At 36.7% G+C, this 15366-nt stretch overlaps 1 protein-coding gene across 1 annotated transcript; it reads right to left on the bottom strand.

Annotated features, from left to right (window-relative positions):
• Positions 1-10839: 10839 nt before the first annotated feature.
• LOC142629621 (uncharacterized) lies at positions 10840-14557 on the bottom strand. Its single transcript, XM_075803635.1, has 2 exons — positions 11813-14557; positions 10840-11523 (listed from the first exon to the last, which is right to left on the bottom strand). Exons 1-2 carry the CDS (start codon positions 14487-14489, stop codon positions 11099-11101), a joined length of 3102 nt encoding a protein of 1033 aa, XP_075659750.1. The 5' UTR covers positions 14490-14557; the 3' UTR covers positions 10840-11098.
• Positions 14558-15366: the final 809 nt, after the last annotated feature.

Below are 15366 nucleotides of genomic sequence, written 5' to 3'. Positions count from 1 at the left end.
GAATCACTATTATTAAAAGGTAAAGCTGGTTGTTTTCCTAATTGACATGAAGTACAATCAAAGTTGTCTTTGGACACAGAACCTAACAGACCCTTAGAAGCTAACTGTTGTACCCGAGAAAAAGGTGCATGACCAAGACAAGAATGTCAAAGTGCGAGAGAAGGTAAGGAAGAAACCGCAGCAGTAGCAGCAGCAACAGACACTAGAGCAACAGGTGGAAGATGAAGATTGTCCGCAGGAAACATACGCCCAACTCTTGGACCGGTCCTAAGCTCTTGTCCCATTGTCGGATCCTGTACAATGCACCCAGAATAGTAAAAAATAATGCGATATCCTAGTTCAGCTAATTGTCCCACAGAACACAAATTATAGGATAGGTCAGGTACATGGAAGACCCCAGGAATAGAGATGTTGGAGGTCGAAACAAAACCTAGACTATTCCCATGCATAGTGGAACCATCAGCTATATGAATATTTAGAGGATGTGGTGCAGGGTCAAGTTTGGAGAATAAGGACGAGTGAGGTGTCATGCGATTGCAACAAGCAGAATCAAAAAACCAAGTTTGAGACTTACCGGGTAAAACTGAGAGAGCAGAGGAAAGAGATGCATTACCAGCCATACGAACAGTCTGAGCTATGATCTCCTGTAGTTAAGTGGGTGAGAGGTTGATAGTGGATCCAGAAGTCTAGGACTCAGCTGAAATGGGAGGCATTGGCGGAGTAGACTCAATATTAGCAACTGCAGCAGTAGATTTGTTGCAACGGTAACAAGTCTCAATAGTGTGGCCAGGACGCTTGCAATAGTTGCAGATTTTTTTGTTGTTCTGCTTGCGATGATGGCTAGAGCTAGAAGGATCACCTGATCGCTGAGGTTGCTATATGGGTGGATTAGAAGGAGTAAGAGCTAGAACATTAAACTTATTCTAGGCTTGAAGAGTTGCAAGGCGAGCTTCTTCTCTTACTAACTCGCTCACAGCAGTATCAAGAGAAGGAGGAGGACTGCGATTAAGAAGCTGACCTCGAATGGGCTCATAGTCCTTATGAAGTGACATCAGGAACTCATAGAGACGAAATTCATCTCTAACGGCAGCATATTGTTGAGCATCTTTTGAGCATGCCCAGGTTGGATCAGAAATGTCAATTTGGTCCCAAATGAAGCGAAGCTGATCATAGTAGTCATTGATGGATTGCCCTGGTTCTTGCTTGAGTTGATGCAATTCAACCACTAACTGATATTTCATGGATCCGTGAGTAGTGTAGTATCTTTTGGCCAACATATCCCATGCTGATTTTGCATCATCAAAGCTGCCCAACAGATTGGAGATAGAGGGAATGGAAGTGTTTCGAATCCATTCAATCATGTGATTGTGACTATCCCATTCAATCATGTGACTAAGGAAGGTAGTATCTTCTTCACTTGCCCCCTTCACCGGAATAGTGATTGCACTAATATAATAATGCCAGAGCATGCGACCCTCAAGAAAACTGCGCATAGCTTGAGACCAAGATAAGTAATTCTTATTCCCCTCCAATACAATATTGATGGGGAGAGGAAGAAAAACATCATTTTTATCCATTTAGAGATACAATATGCAAAAATAGACTGCAAAATGAAATCTAAGCGAAAAACTGAGTAAGGAGAACCTGGACTGCAAAAAGTCAATGGTCAAAGTCAACGCATGGTCAACGGTCGGTCAATGGTCAACAGTCAACGATCAACAATCGGTCAACGGTGGTGACGTCAGCAAGATGACGTGGCGCTGACGTCAGCAGGTGACTAGGATGCTGACGTAAGCTAGGGCTGATGTATATTGATGACGTCAGCAAGATGACGTTAGCCTAGACGTGATGACAGCACGTGGATTGCAACACAGATTCTTTGAGCGGCGCGTGGCAGCACATGCGGTCTCTAATGGCTTCGAGGTTTCCACAAGCGTGTAGATCGGTGGAAGATGATCTCAGTGGTACCTGCAGGAAGTTGATCGGAGCAAGACTGGTGGCTGTACAGAAGGATGCAGTGGTCTTTGCAGTGTGGAACTCTTGAACGACGGCTGCTACAGGTCCGAAACCCAAGGACGATGTCTGGAAGATGTCGGAGGTTCAACGGCAAAAGGCTGTGGCAGTAGCTATGACGGCAGAAGCGATATTGAAGATGAAGTTACACCAATAAAGACAAAACTGCTAAGAAAAAGGTCAAAGCAGTGGCTCTGATACCATGTTAGAAATACTGAATGATTATATTATATTTCCCATTGAAACAATATACATGAGTGCCTTTATATAGGAGGCATATGAGTGCAGTATAAGTAAATATGAATGCAGTACAAGTAAGAGTGTAGTACAAGAATGTATGCTATACAAGTAATCTAGTTGGGCCTAAAGCAATGTGGGTGATCTCGTACCGTACCGGCCGGTACGGCCAGTATACCATACCGGCGAGTGCATCGGTACAGGTACACCCCTGTTTCGTACCGGAAAAAATACCGGTCATACCGGTCGCTTGCCGGCCGTACCGGTCGCTTGCCGGCCGTACCGATCGCTTGCCGGCCATACCGGCGAAATCCGGCTGTTTCAGCCAATAAATGGATACCGGGCTGAAACATGATTCTGTCATTTTTTGGGTTCACAATCACAAGGGGATTGGTTTCCAAAACAAAGCTAACATCCAAAAGAACACTGGAACTAAAAAATCCAAAGATTTGTGAACTTACCCATCATCTTCTTCATTCCGAGTAAGAAAGAGAATGGTTTTCTTGATGAGTTAAGACCGTTTGATGTAGAATGAGTAAGGATTTTTTGAAATAAAAAAACAGATGGAGCAAGAAGTTCAGAGAGACACAATGAAGAAGAAGAAGAAGAAGGCATGAGAATGAATTGCAAAAAAGGCTAGATCCGGAATGTATATTTGATAATAACTTATGCTAGCTGCATTCTATCATTTCAATTAAAGAAGAGGAGGCAGGTCTGCAGCTGAGTAGATGGGTGGGATTGAGACAAAACTGAAAAAGTGGGATGGTATCCAAGGTGATATGAATTTTTTTTTTTTTTTTTTGAAATGGGAATATATTGGCATTAAAACCAAACAGTAATACAGAAAGAAGATCTTGCAAAGGCAGGTCATAATACACCCGGATGCAATTAGCTTACATTTAAATGAGGCACAATTTAAAATGGAGAAAGGAAGATACAAAATGGGGCACAATTTAAAAAAGTGAGACAATTTAAAATATAATATAAATTTAAATGAGGAGCATTTTCAAGGTTGTGTGTGTGTTTATATGTGTGTGTGTGTATATATATATATGTGTGTGTGTGTCAAAAAAAATATATTAATTATATAAAATAGCGGTAAACCCAAAACAATACACCGGTATTGACCGGTACCCGAAATATATCGTACCGCTGACCAAACCGGTACAGTCTCCGATACGGTATTGACTTCCTTGGCCTAAAGCCCACAATACTATACATGTTAACACAATTAAACAAGTTTCAATAAAAAATTTATTGTAAAGCAAAAGATATGAACAAAATTACAAAAATCATCAACCCATCGTCTTTGCAACTTCTAAATCAAAGTTGATATGTTTTGGAACTAAAGTTTGCCAACACGTTTATTAACCCTAAAATCTTTGTCGACCTAGAACCCAGAGACTCTCTATAAAGCTTTTATATGTATTATTTTATTCTATTTCATTCCTTTCTGAACTCCCAAACAAAATGTAAGCCCATTCTCTTCCCTCAAGCCCTTTTAATAGTATCCATGTGCCATTTGAAATTTTAAGGTCGTTTAGCTCGTTTTTCCCTCTCGGTTCACACCAGAACAGGGCAGCAGGCAGAGGCACATACGCCATATCACTTCTACGGTTCCTAAGCCATTGCGTAAGTCCTAAATTTTGTGGGATAAAGTCAAAGAGTAAATCAAAAGGTAAAGGGATCTTGTACGCGACCCAAAATATCTGCCAATGGTGTTTCTATAATACATAAGGTGGTAAGAATGTATGCATGTTACATGTACTTATTTATTTATTTATGAAAGTTACATGTACTTATTGGTCTTGGTTAACTCATTATTTTTTATCTTTGATTTTTTTCCTAGAATCTTGGTTAATTCATAGAGTTTTGAGAGACAGCCGAGATTTTAACGCATGTCTGCATGGTACGTGAACAGATCATACCAATTTGACTATTCAAGTGATCAGAATATTATTCTCAAAAAAAAAAAAATGTAGACCAGAATATTATGTAGCATTTAGTCACATATGTGTGTGTGTGTATATATATATATTACTTGATCAACTAATATTTAGTTTATATTCTAGAACATGTCATATCATGATTTGATAGTTTAGGAATTTTCTAGATTGCCAACTTTTTCTGGAATAAAACTGTTGTTGATTTATTTAAAACAATGATGGAATCATGCATACTACTTTTGATAAATAGAAGACTTGGAACTAAAGGAATTTTGATTTATAGTTTAGGTGGTAACCTTTTTTCTATTGTTAACATACATCTACTGAAAAACATGGAATAAGGCTGAGGCAATCGACGTACTATGCTTGAAATTTGTTGACGAGTCTGCTCTATTTTTAAAATATTAATAGGATTTATTGTAATTAATACAGTTATTTAAAAAAAGCTATTATTTTCTCTATTTTTGAGGTTTGAGAATGGGTCACTATTTAACACCTGTTTTGGGTCATAGTAGCTTTCTCTATTTTCTCTATTTTTCTCCATTCCATGATTTTCCTCCCTAGTTTAAAGATTCTCATATGAACATTTTACTAGGAAAAAAAAATTCACATCGTGAGACATTTGAAAATACTTGCAAAACCCATTTATGAAACTGTAGGACTGCCTTGGGGATTTGACTATACCTTGAAATCTTTAGGCATGTATGTAATACAATAGTATGTTCTTGAGCAGTAAAAATATTCACAGTTCCATCTGAAATTACCTAGAACCTTTTTTTTTTTTTCCTCGAGAAACAATAATACTTATTAGAACACACACGAAAGTATATATACTAGTGTTTTAAACTGGTTTATAAGACATTACATAACCAAAATACCACTATAAAAGGGCCTAACTTTTATAGTAGTAGACTAGGTCTATAAACAAAGAACACTAGACACACATAACAAATATGAGATAAACATCCCTATTTTTTTTTTTTTTTGTTGAGAAACAATAATACTTATTAGAACACTGATGTCATGAAAGCCTATAGAAAACATACACGATACTCTCTTGATGGAACATAAACTAAATTGTTTGTTCCTGGTAGTAAACCTCGAATCCACGAGGGGTTTCCCTGAATCCACAAGGAGAAGAAAACTAGAATCTACCAGAGAAATAATTTGACAAAAGTTTGTGTTTATTGATAATAGTCTGAAAACTGAATTGCCTTTGGAAGCTACAATGCAATTAAATAGTAAAAACAAAACCTAGGCAACTAGAAACCCTAAGGCGGCTACGAAAGCATATAAAACTCTAATTTGACTAAACAACATTAAAAACACCTAAAAAGAAGGAAATAAATAACCTAAACGTAAAATAACAAAAAATACATAAAAATTCTAAAATTAAATATTTACAAAAATTAAAGAAATCGTGTCCTACATCAGACCCCTCTACTTGAAACAAACTCATCCTCAAGTTCATCTTTGAAATTTGAAATCTTCCACTCCAAATAAACAAATACTTCAAATGCTTTAATACCTTGATCCAGTTTTAAAACTTGAATCCTTCATAAAGTATAGCATAAAATTTCTTCTTATCTACCTTAAATTTATTTACAACATCAATCAACAAATGGTTGATAATAAAATTAAAATTTTCTACTCCAAGAAAATTAACCTATTGTATAGTCATCTTCAACAAATCAACTGAGACCTGAGGATTGTGAGTTGTGGACTCATCCTCATATTTGACCTTAATTGAATCTTCTACAATTTTCTCAATAATTACCATCTCTTCATTCTTGTCATTGTCCACAATCAACTTAACCTTTGTTTCTTTGACCTCTTCATCAAATTTTTGACAAATGGTATTTTTAATCTTCAATTCAATTACTTGTTGCAAGTCTTGATCTTTTTTAACCACTTCAAATTTTTCTTTAGTAATAGGCTACTTCTTCTCAACCCTCAAACCCTTTCCTTTATTTGACATATGGACTTGGCTGTGATAATTTTGGTTTTAACCTTTCTTGTTTTGAACATATTGCTTTTTATATGAATATACATATTTATAATCAATGCTTGTATAATCTAGTATATCATAATAGTCATTAGGAAACCATAAATCAACTACTACTTTTTTCATTCTTTGCCAAGAGCAGATTGGATGCTTGCCTTGCCACTTTCTATTGATTTGAATCTCTTCCCACCATTCCTCTACTTCATCGTCCAATTTATTAGATGCAAGCCATACTTTTTTTTCATCACAAATCTTCCAAAAATTAAAATACTCTTCCAAATCAAGAAGCCAGTGGATAAAATCCATCTTACACATATCTTCATCAAAGAATGGAATTTTCTTGTAGTTAGGAGTGCATCTATGAATATATTGGTCATTTTTTTTGTGAGATGATTTCCTAGCAAGAAGAGTAGCAATCTTTTGCTTGATTTCACCTATAATTTTCTAACTCTTTTCACAAAATTGGTGATTTTCATCATGAAAATTAAGGAACTTAGCCCTAGTGACGATTGTGCTGTCAACGTCGTTCCCGCCATCGTTGTTGTGGTGGTCACTGTCTCGCTGGATAGCCATCAGACCAGGGTAAGTCAAGGCTCTGATACCATGGAAGCCTAAAGAAAGCACACACGATGCTTTCTTTGTTGGGAAATTTAGACCCCGATTGATAGAATTAACAAGTTTTAAACTCAAGTTGTTAATTAGATTTATTATGAATAAAACTTGTTAAAACAAACAAACATCAATATCATGTCAATATTATGCACAACGGAAAAGTAAATAAGACAAGATATAATGACCCAGGAAAACCAATGAAACAAACTAGTTTCACAGTAAAAAACCTGGGGGGAAACCTTCCCAAAAAGCAATCCACTATAGTAAAGAGAAGTTTCAGATCTAGTACAAAACCTTTGTCCCTAGACTCTACAATCCTCGTAGATGAACTTACAGTAGAAACTTTTTGCCGCTTCAAAACCTCTGAACTCTTCAATATATGAACGTCACCCTTTGATGTACGGATCCCAGTTCGTGACTAACTCTTTTGCACGAATCCCAGTACGTGACTTACTCACCAACTTGAGAAGGATTTTTGGCTGCAAAGTTCTTCAGTTCATCACACGATGAAGATCAAGAAGTTGCTTGGTCACAAAACCCTACGATGTACAAACACAGCAGCTTCTTCACAAGAAATATGAATTAGGGCAAACTAGGTCTCCGGTTACAATTTGCTCTTGTACAATTGTGCTCTTGGCAGTGTGTCCTAATACGGCCCTTAAAATATTCCTTATATATGTTTAGGGTATCGAGAAAAGAAATCCCAAACATACAATCACGGATTGGATGAAAAACATACTTGAAAATTTGAGTTTCTTAAATCTCAACAGATACCCTATCTGTCGAGCTGCTGTCAAGTCACGGGTTAGAACAGCTCTTCAAGTTTCGATAGATGCTAGCTATCAAGCTTTAATGAACAACACTCTTCACACTTGAATCTTGGACAAACTTGCATGACTTCAATACTTGGACTTGAAACAGGGTTCCTTAAAGTATTAAACACATCCTAAATCTACCCAAATACAAGTAAAGTGTGTTTTGTCAAAGGATTAGCCAATTACATAAAATGTTGACATATGTTCTTAACATCAAATTACATATGTCCTAAAAATCTCCCCCTTTGGCAATCCGTGAAAAAACCACAACAAACAAATGAATATATGAGAGGAGTCATAAATCACTCAACTCATACTCACTTGTTAAGTACAGTAAAATCTATCTCAACACAAACTCTTGAAAAACTTAGCAAAAAGAGAGTTCATGACAAGTAGACTTTGACAACCTGTATTTCTGAAACACTTAAACAAAACTCATTAAGGCATCTTTGTGTGAAACAAAAAATAAAAGATTGCATACAATAATAAGAAACATGTGTATAAAGATAGAAAAGAAACAACACATGTTGAGGTAGGTGAAGAAGACATACATCATTATATATATATATATATATATATATATATATATATATATATATATATATATATATATATATATATCAAAGATAAGCACAATGTATGTAAACATGGTCACAAGAACGGTGTACAAGAAGAAGAAGCTAAAAGAAGCTCCTACAACAACAAGGAAGTAAACACACCCCCTAACAAGATGAAACACAACTCCCCCTTACAAGGGCATGTATTTCTCCCCCTAACTTGTAGAATCTTAAGAAGAAATCACAATTTCTCCACAATTTCTCCATCTTTTTGTCATGATTGACAAAGGGTATAAGAAGCTAGAAAGCTTCACTCGAGAAACATAAAGATGATCAAGTATGATCAAGGGGGCACAAAGAATTCATAAAAATGCATGAATGTAATGAAACAATATGTTATGGATGACAAGATCAAAGAAATATGAAAAACATGTGAAAAACAATGCATGCAAGAGAATCTCGATCGATCTAGAGGTGTTGAGCAGCTATCGAGCCAACCTCACGAGAAGGTGTTAAGGATATATCGAGCAGACAGAAACTTTCTCGATGGATCGAGAAGCTATCAAGATTGCGATAAGAAAAAGCTGAAGAGCTCAATAGATAGCCTAGCTGTCGAGAGGTGTCGAGAGGTGTCGAGGAGCTGTCGAGATTGCTTAAAAAAAAGATTTTCAAGAAGAGAAAAACACAGATATGAATGCAATCAAACATGCAACTCAACCAAATATTCAAACAAAATTTTAACCTCTCAAAAACATCTCTCAATAAGAAAAATGTAAGCACATAGATCCCAAAACACACACACACACACACACACACACACACACTAAACAAGTCTAACCAATTTTATATTTCAAAAACAAGTCAAAACAATTTAGTGAACATACATTAACACATATAAACCCTGCGATGGCCAAATCACATTGTACCTACACATGTATCAAAAGTAGCAAAGAATATTGCGTGTTGGGAAATTTAGACCCCGGTTGATAGAATTAACAAGTTTTAAACCCAAGTTGTTAATTAGATTTATTATGAATAAAACTTGTTAAAAAAAACAAACATCAATATCATGTCAATATTATGCACAACAGAAAAGAAAATAAGACAAGATATGATGACCTAGGAAAACTAATGAAACAAACTAGTTTCACAGTAAAAAACCTGGGGGGAAACCTTCCCAAAAAGTAAGCCACTATAGTAAAGAGAAGTTTCAGATCTAGTACAAAACCTTTGTCCCTAAACTCTACAATCCATGTAGATGAATTTACAGTAGAAACCTTCTACTGTTTCAAAACTTCTGAACTCTTCAATATATGAACGTCACCCTTTGATGCACGAATCCCAGTACGTGACTAACTTCTTTGCACGAATCCCAGTACGTGACTCACTCACCAACTTGAGAAGGATTGTTGGCTGCAAAGTTTTTCAGTTCATCACACAATGAAAATCAAGAAGATACTTGGTCACAAAACCCTACGGTGTACAAACACAACAACTTCTTCACAAGAAATATGAATTAGGGCAAACTAGGTCCCCGGTTACAATTTGCTCTTGTGCAATTGTGCTCTTAGCAGTGTGTCCTAATACGGCCTTTAAAATAATCCTTATATATGTTTAGGGTTGTGAGAAAAGAAATCTCAAACATACAATCACGGATTGGATGAAAAATAGACTCGAAAATCTAAGTTTCATAAATCTCGACAGATACCCTATCTGTCGAGCTACTATCGAGCCACAGGCTAGAACAAATCTTCAAGTCTCGATAGATGCTAGCTATCGAGCTAGCTGTCGTGCTTTAATGAACAACACTCTTCACACTTGAATCTTAGACAGACTTGCATGACTTCAATACTTGGACTTGAAACAATGTTCCTTGAAGTATTAAACACATCCTAGATTTACCCAAATACAAGTAAAGTGCGTTTTGTCAAAGGATTAGCCAATTACATAAAATGTTGACATATGTTCCTAACATCAAATCACATATGTCCTAACACTCTTGATGGAACTAAAACTAAACTGTTAATTCTTGGTAGTAAAACTCGAATCCACGAGAGGTTTCCCTAAATCCACAAGGAAAAGAAAACTGGAATTCACCAGATAAATAATTTGACAAAAGTCCGTGTTTATTGATAATAGTCTGAAAACTAAATTGTCTTTGAAAGTTACAATGCGTTTAAATAGTAAAAATAAAACTTAGGGCAACTAGAAACCCTAAGGCGGCTACGAAGGTATATAAAACCCTAATTTGACTAAATAACATTAAAATCACCTAAAAAAAGGAAATAAATAACCTAAACCTAAAATAACAAAAATTACATAAAAATACTAAAATTAAACATTTACAAAAATTAGAGAAATCGTGTCCTACATCAAACACACACGAAAGTATATAAACTAGTGTTTTAAACCGATTTATAAGACATTACATAACTAGAGTACCATTACAAAATGGCCTAACTCTTGTAGTAGTAGACTGGGTTTATAAACAAAGAACACTAGATACACAACCTTCTATGGCATAAAATGTAACACTTTGGGTTGTGCTAGTGTGTTGCCACAATATGGGATAAATTCAATCAGATTGAATAAGGAATAGTGAAGATATTGATTGATTTCTTAACAAAAACCACTGAAATTTTTTTTCTAGAGCATGTGAAGGGGCAATGATAAAAGGCAAATGAATAAGAGATAGTTCAATATGAACCAAGGGGATGTTGCATTCATTAAAGGTGTAGTCTAAGGTTTTATCTTATTTTAGCACATGTTAACATAAGAAAATTTCTGAACTGCCTCAATTTGGGGTTTGATAAAGAAAATGCAATTTGACATATGATCCCATTAATTGGCCATCAAACTTAAATAGCTTGAGCAATAAACTTAAACTCCGCACAAAAGTGTTAAGGCAATGCTTCAAGATCCAATAAAACTCCTTTTAATCTCTTGCAACTTGGATAAGGCTTCTCTCATAGTAAAACGTTCTTTTGATGAATGAGCAGCACAAGATAATCCAACTCCCACCATTGCAGCCACACACTCCTCACTTCTTAAAGTAATGTTGTTGTTGTTGTTGTTGCTGCTGCTGCTGCTGCTGCTATCTCCACCAATAGAACAACTAGTACTGCTGCTTTGTGTTACAGATTCATAATCCTTGAAAAGCCTTGGATCAGCAATATCCAAGATTTTACTCTCGTGCACTTCAGAGATGAACTTGTTTAGGCTTAAACCTTCCTGGAACATCCTATCTGTGGGCTTCTTGGCAATGATCATCTCAAGCAGCAGTATTCCAAAGCTATAGACATCCCCACTGGTTGAAGCCTTTCCGCCCAAGCCATACTCTACAAACGAATTCAGGATATTAGGATCAAGAATTCCCAACCAGAAATTATTAAAAGCTTAAAGAACTATGCAGGAAACATAGTGTTAGATATTCCTATTTCTTCCATTCAAATATGTTCTTTGGGTTAAATGTAGCGAGAGAAGTAGAGTGGAAACATGTTTGGAACTTGAAATTAGTTGGGCTGGTACTATGACAAATTAGCATTTGTCCTAAAAGCTTAATCCATTAGGAAATGGTGAATTTAGTCATAAGTTCCATTCAAGTTTCATACTATAAGATTTACATACCTGGAGCAATGTAACCAATTGAGCCTTTTAGACCGATTGTGCTGCTTTCATTCTGTGATGAATTATGGGAGAGAAACCTTGCTAACCCAAAATCTCCAACATGAGCAGTCATATCTTCGTCCAAAAGCACATTTCCGGGTTTCAAATCACAATGGACTACTTGTGGATCACAGTCATGATGTAGGTAATCTAAGGCAGTAGCTACATCAATGGAAATATTCAGTCTCTGGGTTAATGTCAGAGTTGATCCACATTCAACATCCTCTGGATACAACCACTTATCCAAGTTACCATTAGACATGAATTCCATAGCCAAAGCCTTGAATGCAGCTCCTGTGTGATCAATGCTAGAGCAAGAAGTGAACACCTTAACAAGGTTCCGATGGCGGATGTTTCTTAGAGCTTCACATTCTGCATCAAAACTCTTGGAAGCTTTACTTTGTGTCAAGTCTAGAACCTTCACTGCAACTGTGGTCTGGGTTCCATTCTCACCAGTACTGAAAACAGCTCTATAAACAGACCCAAACGCTCCCTTCCCTAACAAATTTTCTGTGGCAAAACCATTTGTACCAAGCTGGATTTCTGAGTAAGATAGCCTTGGGGGTAAACCCTTGACTACAGATGAAGAAGTTCCATTGATTCTTATCTTGCTCTTCTTTTTGGTGATTAGTGCCCACACTAAACATAATGCACAGACAAGCACAATGATAGCAGAAATTGGAATAGTGACTTTGAGTACTAAATAAGAATTTGACTTCTTTTTTGTGACACAAGTATTGACTCTTAGCTTTTCGGCAGCATCATGGTCAAATGCACAGAGCCTGGAGTTTCCCTGGAGAGAATCCCATCTGATTTTTGCAAAGACACCATTTTTCGGTACATCTCCTTCAAAGCTGTTGAAAGACAAATTTAACGTCTCCAAAACATGAAGGTTCTGCAACTCTTTGGGGATTAGGCCTGAGAGATTGTTGGAAGAAAGATCCAAGCTCTCCAGTGCCGCTAGATATTCCAGCGACTTCGGTAATGAGCCGGTTATCTTATTTCTTGCAATGTTGAGCGTGCGCAAACTCGAGTATCTCTCAGTTATTGCAGGAATATATCCGGATAGCTGGTTTCCAGAAATGTCCATGATTTCACGCTGTCTCAAACGGCCAAATTCGTCGGGCAGAGAACCGCTTAAAGTGTTATCCGCCAATATCAAAAATTTTAGCTGGGGAAGCTCAAAATTTTGCTTTGGAATGCTTCCATTGACCGCTGTCCCAGCTAGAAAAAGTGTCTCTAACAGCTGGCATGTAGCTATACTCATGGGAATTCTACCAGACAACTGGTTATTTCCCATATATAGCTTATACAGTTGTGTGAGATTGCTAAAGATGTCCGGAATTTCTCCGGAGAAGAGGTTTTCATGTACCTGAAGTATTTGTAGTTTCTGAAGCTTTCCAATGGACTTTGGTATTTGGCCTCCGAAAGAATTTTGTTGAATTGATAAGGCGGTAAGGTTTTGGTACCTCTCAAATCCTTGAGGGAAGCTACCGGTCAACAAATTATCATCAATACAAAATTGTTGGAGATTGATTGAGAGATTTGCAACCGAACTGGGAAGCTCACCAGCTAATTGGTTGGAATTGAGATAGATGTACTCTAACTTGGTACATTTTGTAAGGGAATCAAATACTTGAAAATTCTGCTCTGTTGTAGAAGATAATTTGTTTGCGCCAAGAATTAATTTGGCAAGATTTTTCAAGTTACCAAGTAAAGGAATAGGCCCAGTGAAATTGTTTGAAGGGAGATCAAGGAATTCAATATGTGAAGCATTGGATAAAGAACTTGGTATTGGCCCTTCCAAACTATTGCGCCCCAGGTGGAGTTCCCTTATGTTGGGAAGGGTAAGACCTATATTGGATGGTAGCTTTCCAACAAGCCTGTTTTGTGTGAGAGACAAGTACTCCAAGGAGGATATGTTGAAAATTGAAAAGGGTATCTCACCACTTAATTGATTCTCCGAGAGTTGAAGCATGACAAGATTTTGGAGACGACCCAACTCATTTGGAATTTTGCCAGATATGTTGGTTCTTGCTATGCTGAGATTGGTGATAGTGGAGAGATTGCCAAAAGTAGAGGGGATTGCGCCGGTAAGATTGTTCATGGACACATCAAGGATTTTCAGTCTAGGAAGTTGGCCTAGTTCACGAGGAAGGAGACCGGTAAGTTTGTTGTTCTCAAAACTCATCTGTTCAAGCATAAGACAATCAGATAGACTAATAGGAATGGTGCCACTGATGTTGTTTGTGGCGAGAATTATACGCTGAAGGCTAGTAAGACGGGCAAACTCAGAAGGAATTTGACCAAAAAAAGAGTTGTTGTAGAGGTTTAGAGTTTTAAGGGAAGTGACGTTGGAGAGCTGAGGAGGAATATTGCCAAAGAGCCCAAGACTGGTAAGGCTTAGTGATTGGACTCGTGTTCCATTGCTGGTGCAGTTCACACCAAACCAAGTACAATGAGATGAACTTATGTTCCATCCAGAGAGTGCATTCTGAGGATCAGAAACTGAGGATTTGAAAGCTAGAAGGGCTTCTCTGTCAGTGCTGGAGTCAATGCCTCCCACCATTTTCATGCTGTAACTTGCAATGATTTGAAAGAGGGAGAGAAGAAGCAATAAGAAACGGAAATGCTTCATATTTTAATGTATGAAAGAACAATGTGTTCCCTCTCAGAACATAGGGACTAGAGATGTAGAAAATAATATTTGTGAACAAATGGTAGGCAATGTCTGTTCAACCATTGATAAGCGCAGTCCATTTATTTATTTCTCGTAAAAAGCAGAAGCAAGTAGACAACTTAGTTATGATTATTGATATTTTTCTCCCTAACAAAAATTGAATTTTCAAACTTCAGCTCGCATTTGACTTTGGATTTTGGAAAGAGTTATTAGGACTAGTCATAATTCACGAGTCATGATATTTTAGATGGATATCATTTGTTACACATAAGTAAACGGTAAACAATAAACATTGCATTTGAGTCAAGGTCGGTGTTTATTAGTGTCGGAGTCTATGCAACTGTGGAAGTTACCGTCAGAATATTCTTTTTCAAGCGAGCTTGAAAGTAACGCGTATAAGCCTCATCCAATGGAGTCCATTCTCACAAAAAGAAAAAAATAATTAGCATGTGATTGTACTTTGAACTTCCAATGTAGTCATTAGGAGTTTAATATCTTGTTAGGAGTTTAATATCTTAACGGTTTATCTCGGTTTTTAACACCGATAAAAATAAAATCGATGTGAGAGTTTAGTGGTCAAACACATTAAATGAGATGCATTAGTACTGTGATTGGCAGAATCATCTAACACAAAATGAAAAGCTCTTAAGATTCTAACTTTTAGGAGTAATAGTTTAATAGCTTATCATGATTTTTAGATGAATACCATTTAGTAGGAAAGAGGTCATAAATTAGAATTAGGCATACCGCATTAGCATTTGGACTTCTGAATTTTTGACATGTTTGAAGGGAAATTTTGACATCAGCTTACTTTTCACTAATAAGGTTATAGGAC

This window comes from Castanea sativa, chromosome 3 (assembly GCF_040712315.1).
Source record: "Castanea sativa cultivar Marrone di Chiusa Pesio chromosome 3, ASM4071231v1".
NCBI classification, from domain to species: domain Eukaryota; kingdom Viridiplantae; phylum Streptophyta; class Magnoliopsida; order Fagales; family Fagaceae; genus Castanea; species Castanea sativa.
This window is presented reverse-complemented; position numbering and strand designations above follow the sequence as displayed.